Source organism: Phragmites australis, chromosome 15 (assembly GCF_958298935.1).
Source record: "Phragmites australis chromosome 15, lpPhrAust1.1, whole genome shotgun sequence".
NCBI lineage: Eukaryota > Viridiplantae > Streptophyta > Magnoliopsida > Poales > Poaceae > Phragmites > Phragmites australis.
In genome coordinates this window covers 14,826,594-14,836,392 of record NC_084935.1, presented here as the reverse complement: position 1 = coordinate 14,836,392, position 9,799 = coordinate 14,826,594, and the positions used below count along the sequence as shown (strand labels likewise).

The window sequence follows — 9,799 nt, the reverse complement described above, 5'->3', positions numbered from 1 at the left end:
ATCCCCCAATTGATTTTCCGACCTTACACCACTAAGAGATACATCATGTTTAGCCACAGTATCTCTAAGAAAGTGATGGCGAATATCAATGTGCTTTGTGCGAGAGTGTTGAACCGGATTATTTGCAATTTTTACGGCACTCTCGTTGTCACAAAGGAGTGGAACCTTCTCTAGATAAACACCAAAGTCTAACAAGGTTTGCTTCATATAAAGGATTTAAGCATAACATGCTCCGGCGGCTATATATTTGGCTTCCGCAATAGACAAAGCTACGGAATTTTGCTTTTTAGAAGACCAAGAAACAACGGACCGCCCTAGCAAGTGGCACCCACCCAAAGTACTCTTACGATCCACACGGCATCCGGTAAAGTCTGAATCCGAGTAACCCAAGAGTAGAAAACTAGCACCTTTGGGACACCACAAGCCTATGCTAGGTGTATGCTTAAGATATCTCAAGATTCTTTTTACGGTACTAAGATGAGATTCTTTAGGATTAGCTTGAAAGTGAGCGCACATGCATACACTAAACATGATATCGGGCCTAGATACGGTAAGGTAAAGAAGAGACCCAATTAACAAAGGAAAAGCTCATTGTCGATGGTCTTTGTGAATAATGTGGTTTCCACCCTTCCAATCTTGAATCCTTGATTGATTAGGAAGCCGCGAAGGCGCTCATACCAAGCTCTTGGGGCTTGCTTAAGTCTGTAGAATGCCTTGTACAATCTATAGACATGATTAGGATATCTATAGTCCTCAAAACCGGAAGTTTGTTCAACATATACAAGTTCATTTATGAAGCCATTTAAAAATACACTCTTCACATTCATTTGATAAAGCTTAATGTTATGATGTGAAGCAAATGCAAGAAGATACGTATAGCTTCTAGTCTTGCCACGGGAGCGCATGTTTCACCGAAATCCAAGCCTTCCACTTGTGCGAAATCTTGAGCAACTAATCTTGCCTTGTTTCAAACCACCACACCATTTTCATCTTGTTTGTTGCGGAAGACCTATTTTGTACCAATGATGTTCTTGTCTTGAGGCCTTTCTTCAAGTATCCAATCTTCGTTGCGGGTGAAGTTGTTAAGTTCATCTTGCATTTCCATCACCCAATCCAGATCCTTGAGGGCTTCTTCTACATGAGTGGGTTCCACATAAGAAACAAACGAGTAATACTCACAAAATGAAGCCTATTGAGAGCGAGTTCTTACTCCCTTTGATGGACTCCCAATGATCAAGTCAATTGGGTGATCCTTTGAGATATGAGTTTGCTTCACTTGTGGCTCTTGTGGTGTGTCTTGCGGTAGTCCAACGTCTTGAGCTTGAGCTTGAGCTTCCTCTTGAGAGATGTGCGTATCATGTATTCGAAGATGTTGTTCATCCTTTTCTTCATCTTGATCCACTTAGGGTGCTAAGGAGGTATGTGGAGTGGAAGTAGTAGGCATGTCTTCGTCATCCTCCTTAGGCTTGACATCCCCAATGGCCATCTTCTTCATCACTTCTCTCAAATGTTCATCACCTACATCATCACAAGCAATACCTTCTCCTTGGGAGCTATTAGATTCATCAAACTCCACATCACATGTTTCTTCAACAAAACCGGTGGCATTGTTGAATACTCTATATGCTTTGGAGTTAGATGCATAACCAACAAGAAATCCAATATCACAATGACGCTCAAACTTCACTAGGCATTCTCTATTTTTAAAGATGAAGCACTTACAATCAAACACCCAGAAGTAGGAGATATTGGGCTTCCTCCAAATAAGAAGCTCGTATGGTGTCTTCTTCAATAGTCGGTGGAGATACACTCTATTTGACGCATGGTATGCCATATTGATTGCTTCCACCCAAAACTTCTCCGACATACTATACTCATCTAAAATAGCTCTTGCAAGTGTAATCAATATCTTGTTCTTTCTCTCCACCACACCATTTTGTTGAGGAGTGTAGGTTGATGAAAACTCACGCTTGATGCCTCTTTCTTCACAAAACTCTTCAACTTGAGTATTCTTGAACTCCGTCCCGTTATCGCTTCGGATCTTCACTAATGTTGCATCCAACTCATTTTGAGCCCTCTTTGCGAATTTTTGAAGATCCCAACGGTCTTACTCTTGTTATCTAGAAAGAAAGTCCAAGTGTATCTTGTATAATCATCAACAATAACAAAGCAATAGAGATTACCACCAAGACTTTTGTAGGTGATTGGTCCGAAGAGGTCCATGTGTAGTAGATCCAAGGGTTTTGATATAGACATCATAGCCTTGTAAGGATGTGAGCTTGCAACTTGCTTTCCCGGTTGGCAAACACTACACAATTTGTCCTTCTCGAAGATTACGTCCTTCAAACCGACCACAATTCTGTTCTTGAATGCCTTCTTAAGTTGGCTCATTCCAATATCACTACAAGGCAAACCACCCTTTAGCAACACATAGTTTGCAACATATGGTCAAGCCGTTGCAAGTACGGTGACTGCAACACTTACGAAACGTTGGAAGCACAATTCGTATGGACTGGCCAACGGGCCTTTCTTCATCTTTTTTTCTTAGTTTATTTTTTCTGAGTTCTGTCTTTTTTTTCCTTTATAATCCAGTACCAGTCCGGAACCCCCCCGGGAACTAGCGCGCTAGAAATACAACATTAAAAAAACACGACAGACCCGAACGCGTTTGCCAGGATTCGAGCCTGCACCCTCGAAGCTTGGGTTCCGTATATACTAACCACCAAAGCATCGCACAGATTCTGTTTCGATTGCCCCGCAAATAAGTTTTAATCATTTCTTTGATCGAACAATATCAGGTTCCAACGTGTAATCATGCTGTGCCATTACCCACAACGCCGCCGCCCTGTCCTCCGCCCTACGCCATTGGCCACAACGCCGCCGCCCCGTCCTCCGGCCCGCACCACTGGCCACAACGCCGCCGCCCCGTCCGGACACTGGCCACAACGTCGCCACCCCGTCCTCCGGCCCGCGCCACTGGCCACAACGCCGCCGCCCCGTCCTCCGGCCCGCGCCACTGGCCACAACGCCGCCGCCCCGTCCTCCGGCCCGCGCCACTGGCCACAACGCCGCCGCCCCGTCCTCCGCCCCGCGCCACTGGCCACAACGCCGCCGCCCCGTCCTCCGGCCCGCGCCACTGGCCACAACGCCGCCGCCCCGTCCTCCGGCCCGTGCCACTAGCCACAACGCCGCCGCCCCGTCCACAGCTCTAATTCTCATCTCCCACACATCCACGGTGTGCAATCCATCGTTGTTCTTCAGCCAAGCATCTTGATCGCCATTGCTACGAGTTGCACAGTAGCTTTGAAAACTTGATTGGTGGTTCAGCATATTACCGGCCTTCTCCATCTGATTCCGTCCCAATCAACAATTGTTCTTTGTCTACCTGTACAATCCCTTGTCGCCCACTGCATAAATCTTCAAGCAGCTGCCTGTTTTGAAGGAGAAAAGGGTTTTGGAGGAGGCTAAGGTACGGCATTATCCAACCTATTTCTATATCTTCTACATGAATATAAATTTCTGTTGATTGTTCCATGTGCATCTATAGAAAAATAATAAACTGGATTAGAACTGAAGTAGTGCTTTTGATTGCTTTTAAAATTTAATCGGATGCATGCCTTCTAATCTGGTTTCCATCAATTTACCAAATTTGTTCAGTGTCTGCAAGCTTTATACATTTTTTCAGCACTTCATTCCAGATCGTTTAGTGCATATTTGTGTTGAATAACAACCTTCACGAAGCACATATAAACTATCCATTGGCCTTTTACCATTATTGGTTACAATCATTGTGCCGCCTTTGGCAATTAGTTCCTGTAGTGATCTATATTATGGAAAGAAAAAGGTTAAAACTGCTTTTGTTATTTACTTTCAACGGAATTAATAATTGTTTCAATTTATAGTTCGACGATGGACATAGAAGTCATCAAGCTTCTTTTGCGTTGTTCTAAAGGATCTATTCAGTACAACAATGGCGTGAAAGGTTTTGTCGAATTTGCATTTAAAGATAAATCAGCAGATGCCAAGATTCATTGGCCATGTGAGACATGTGTGAACACTACACTTCTATCGAGGGATGAGATATATGAACATTTAGTTTGCAATGGGATACTTGAGAATTATGATGAATGGGACTTTCATGGTGAGCCTTCAGTCCAACACACTGCTGATCAGCAACCAGAGTCTCAGAATGACTCTGGAAGACATGCCAACATGCATCAATTGATTAATGATACATTTGGACATTTTTATGATGACATTCCTATGACAGATGGCTCGGATTGTGCAAATCCACCTGTACATGGAGCAAATTCAGAAGCTCAAGAATTCTATAATCTGGTTAAAGATTCAGAGAAACCTTTATGGCAAGGATGTGAGTTATCAGAGCTATCTTTACTCATGCTTTTGTTTAATATAAAATCCATGAATAAATGGTCAGATAAATCATTTGGTGATCTGCTTGATATTCTGCACATGGCAATTCCAAATGGAAAGCAATTGCCCAAAAATTTTTATGAGGCTAAGAAAGTTATTTCTAAATTTGGCCTGGGCTATGAAAATATTCATGCATGCCCAAACAATTGTCAGCTGTTTTGGAAAGACAAAGCAAGTGATGATTTTTGCTCTACCTATAAGGCTTCTAGGTGGAAAGATAAGGAACCTGAAACTAAACTAACAAACAAGGAAAGAAGGAAAGCAATACCTAGGAAAGTATTGCGATACTTTCCCATCAAAGAGAGGCTGAAAAGACTGTTTATGTGTAAAGAAACAGCACCTCTCCTCCGATGGCATGATAAAGAACGGATCAAGGACGATGCTCTACGACATCCAGCTGATTCCAAACTATGGAAGAGCTTTGATGAAAGGTTCCCGCCCTTCGCATCAGATTCTCGTAATATTCGGTTTGGCTTGGCTACTGATGGATTTAATCCATATGGGATGTTGAGCTCTAAACACAGTTGTTGGCCAGTTGTTTTGACAATATATAACTTACCTCCATGGTTATGCATGAAAGAACATTATCTTTTGTTGTCTTTAATAGTTCCTGGTCCTAAAAGTCCTGGAGATAGAATTCATGTATTCCTAGAACCACTTTTGGATGATCTAAGAGATTTATTTCTGAATGGCATTTCGACGTATGATGCATCAAAAAATGAAACTTTTAACTTGAAAGCAGTTGTGTTAATGACAATAAATGACTTACCAGCCTTGGGAATGCTAGCGTCCTATATGGTGCATGGAGAATATGCATGTCCACCTTGTGGTCAAAATGCATGGACCAAACGTCTGAAGCATGGGCAGAAATCTTGTTTTATGGGTCATCGTCGATTTCTGCCCCTTGATCATGAATTTCGTTTTGATCGAGATTCTTTTGATGGAACCACAGAGCTTGGAATGGAACCTATAACCTATTATGAGCGCCCTGTTTTGGATGAGATCAATGCTCTTGGTGATTTTAAGGAGTCAAAAACGTATAAGGCAGTAAGTAGTCTTTTCACATTGCCTTATTGGGATTATAATCTTCTCCGACATAATCTTGATGTGATGCATATAGAGAAGAATGTGTGTGAAAATATTTATGGTACATTATTGGGATTAGATGGAAAGTCAAAAGATAATCTCAAAGCTCGTCAAGATCTCAAGGAAATGAACATCAGAGAAGACCTCCACCCACAACAAAAAGCGTCAAGAAAGTACTATCTACCACCTGCAAGATTTGCTTTGTCTAAAAGTGAGAAACAAACATTCTGTAAAGTTCTTCGAGATATAAGAGTTCCTGATGGCTATTCAGGAAATATATCAAGATGTGTCAATGTTGAGGAAGGAAAAATTCAAGGTCCCAAAACTCATGATTGCCATGTCCTAATGCAACAACTCATGACAATTGCTTTGAGGGGCCTTCTTCCAGATGATATAATAGCAGTACTATTTGATTTATCTGCATATTTTCAAGGAATATGTGCCAAAGTGCTTCATCTTCAAGAGCTTGATCATTTGGAGCAATTAATTAAAATTACACTGTGCAAAATTGAGATGATATTTCCTCCTGGGTTTTTCACAGTTATGGTTCACTTAGTAGTCCACTTAGCAACAGAATGTAAGATAGCTGGACCAGTCCGCTATCGATGGATGTACTTTATTGAAAGGTATTGATTCTTCCCAGGACGTTTTCAATTTTTGATTAAGTCATATATAATATATCACCTACTAAAATGTAACTTTTACATATTCAGATACCTTGGCAAATTGAAGTCATATGTTCGTAACAGAGCTCATCCAGAGGGTTCAATGGCAAATTCATATCAGGCCGAGGAGTGTATGGTATTTTGTTCCAGATATTTAGAAGGCTTCTCTACAAAACATAACAAACCATCGAGGAATGATGAGACTCGGGATGATCTTGAATCTAACTTATGTGACCATGAATCCTTATTGTTTCCCTCAATAGGAAAACCATTGGGAAAACCATCTACATTCATTTTAACTGATTTAGAGAAATTGCAAGCCCATCGATATGTGCTATACAACTGTGAAGCTGTCATCCCTTATTTCAAGTAAGTGTTGTGTACCTATTAACATATTACAGAAGATTATATTTTAATAATTTCATGCTAATTTCCATCTTTAGGGAAAATGCTGCTGATATCAAAAGGAGAAATCGTAACCACCGACTAGCTCCTAAAACGATTGAGCGAATGCAACATAAAGATTTTCCTAATTGGTTTAGAGATCATGTGAGTACTATGGTTTAGTTTTTATAAAAGTGAATGAATTTGACTTATATATATTTTTGGATGAAACAGATCATGCAGTTGGAGCAACAGAACGGTAGCGATAGCATCAATGAGGAAATTAGATGGTTGGCTCGAGGTCCATTGGACTCAGCAAGAAGGCATAGAGCCTTTAATATTCGTGGATACAGATTTCGAGCTAAGCGCTATGACAAGGTGACTCAGAATAGCGGAGTTGTTGTGACTGCAAAAACATCAAGTTATGCTTCGGCAGGTGATACTAACCCTGTTCTTGGAGATGTCATGTACTATGGACGGATACTTGATATAATTGAGTTAGACTATTATGGAAAATTCTCGGTGGTTCTGTTTAAATGTGAATGGGTTAATCTCACACAAGGAAAGGGAGTGAAAACAGATAAATATGGTTGTAAACTTGTGAATTTCTCTCATCAGATTCACACTGGTGATAAGATTGAGCACGAACCTTTTGTATTAGCCAATCAAGTTGATCAAGTTTTCTATGTTGACGACCACTTACATCCAGGATGGTCAGTTGTGTTGAAGATGAAGCCTAGGGATGTGTTTGAAATGGGAGAAGAATGGAATGATGTAGAAAGTGAACATTACCATGTCAGTACACTTGAGGACCTTTTTGATAATGCCCGCGGCAGTCACACATGGATTAGAAATGATATAGAGGGAACAACTATAGATCCACTTACAAGTTCGAATCAAGAAACTGAATTAAACACCTAAGGTTCTATTTTTATTTTTTTTTTACTACAATTTAATATTATACAGTTTAGCTAACACCTGACATATTTACTTCACTTTCAACAGGTTGTATTCTTCAAGTCCTGACTGGGCAACCAATCATCACTGTATCGCACACTATTTCCTTCAGTTTGCCAAGTGGTCATTTTGTTACATCTTGTAGGTGTTTAGGTTGTGATATGATCTAGAGTGTGTGATTAGATGCATGTATTAAACAAACGTGCTATATTGTGTAAACATGGATGTTGCCTATCACAAAAACATGGATATTGTGTAAACATGGATGAGCTGCACCATTGACGAGCTGTATTTTCCGTTTTAAACAGAATTTAGTTGGCCTTGCATTAAGTGCCCTTTTTTGTTCCAAATATTTGTTGTACTTATTTTCCTGTATAGGTGTAAATTAGCAATTAGTGTACTGGTGATGTTCTCCTGTCCTCTTATAGAGATTGGGTGCTCGAATCCTTGCAAAAGCAGTCTTTTGTTTTCTTTTTGGAACTCAGTTTGCCCGGACAGGCATATGACCCCAAAAAAAATGTTGTATCTTTTTTTGGGGGTCGATCTCTAGATGTCGTGCTCCAAAAGCAGACTCCCTCACCACTACGCAAAGATAAATTAACTGATATTTATTTGGTATTTTATATCAAAATATGAAAGAAAATATGGATTAACATTTGATTCTCTCAAGATTTCAAGAAAAACCAGTCTTTATAGGTGTGTTCGGGTAAATATTGGAATGAATAATGTTATCCGTAGGCTGCACTATGCGTGTAACATGGATCCAAGCAGCTTCCTCAAATTTTCATTTTTCTCGGTCGTCATCGCTAACTAGGACATAATGAAAACCTCGTAGTTCTGCCAAATCAGATCCATGTCTGGTCGACTCGAATTAAAGCTTGTTTTGGCTTGGCTCCATCCAACTTGTAATGAGTTAGGCTGGAAATGTAGCTCATTTCATTAATGCGATGGCTCGAGCTAACTCGTGAGCCTAATGAGTCAAGTAAGATCGAAATAGATGATATTTTAGAGGATTCTAGAATCCCAATGTGTATGCACCTCTGCTGCAAGTGAGGGGCATGGATCACAACATTGGACAGTTTAATATCCGGATCGTGAGCTTAAAGAGCTTGGTCTCGAGACAAAAGAAGCTAGCTAGGCTTCCTCGTTTTGCTGACAAGTACAACTTAGCTAGTTCATTAGGCTAACAAGCTCAACCGAGCGAAGCCAAACTACCTCAACATCCATCCATATGCTAATAGTTGTGGCATCAAGGTTGGATCAACTCAAAGGAGATCACTATTATCGTATAAAAATTTAAACGAAGCCTTGGTTTTTTAAGGGGTCACTAGTTCTCAAACGTGTGTACAAACCTGCTCACTAGTTCTCAAGGATGAATACTTGGTTTTATCCTTCGATGATATTTTTCTCAGTCGTATAGATTTATTGTTCAAATTAATTTACTCATATTCGATTCATGACATTTGAATATCAGTTTTGGATTTCTCACAAAAAAATAAGTTTAGAATAAATCTTTGGCTTTTTAGCTCCCGCCTTTCTTTCCCTCTTTTTTTTCCCCCCATCTCCCGCTACTTTTTCTCTGGTGAATCTACTCCCGCGCTTTTCTTTGGCTGTAACATTTTCCAAGCTCCACCAATGTTTTGGGTCCATACAGTGACCCCACCTGCCATAGAGCTGGGAATGAAGCGTGTAACAGAAAAGGCACCATAAAAGGAACTTGACCATTCCGCTAACTGCACGATCTGATCACCTCCCCATTCAACGCCAACAAAGTCGTGGCCTGGTGGGTTTCTTCTCCCTCCCATCGCACAACTCCAGGTATCGGCTGCATCGTCTAGGCTGCCGCGGGCGCCTGGCGGCAACACGGCTGGACCTCTAGCATCGCCATCGCTGCTCATCAACTAGGTTCGTAACACAGTCCATCCAATGTTTTACTTAAGGATCTGACGCAATGCCTTCCGTGCCTCCTTCCCTGCTAAAAGATTACGTATTTGCCATCCCGATTTTACTGCTCCATCTGTTTATTCGTGGTTGAACAAAGCAAGATTCGTGTTTCCTGTTGCAACCCAATTCGCTAGATTGTTTTGATGTCCCAGAGTGTTGAATTGATTTGTGTCCTAGTAGTATTGTGAGAGGGAGGATCACGATAATTGATCTATGCCCTAGTAGTTTTCGAGTAGTTTCATTTGGCGTGTAATTTACAGTCCAGTCTGTTTCGATTCATATGCCTCCATGAAGATTACAGAATTTAATACTCTATAATCGGTTTTGAT

General features: G+C 40.8%; 1 protein-coding gene across 1 annotated transcript; it reads left to right on the top strand.

Moving 5' to 3' along the window:
- The first annotated feature begins 3,909 nt into the window (after positions 1–3,909).
- LOC133892152 (uncharacterized) lies at positions 3,910–6,076 on the top strand. Its single transcript, XM_062332874.1, has 2 exons — positions 3,910–5,967; positions 6,062–6,076. The coding sequence occupies exons 1-2, from the start codon at positions 3,910–3,912 to the stop codon at positions 6,074–6,076; spliced, it is 2,073 nt and encodes a 690-aa protein (XP_062188858.1).
- The last annotated feature ends 3,723 nt before the right edge of the window (positions 6,077–9,799 follow it).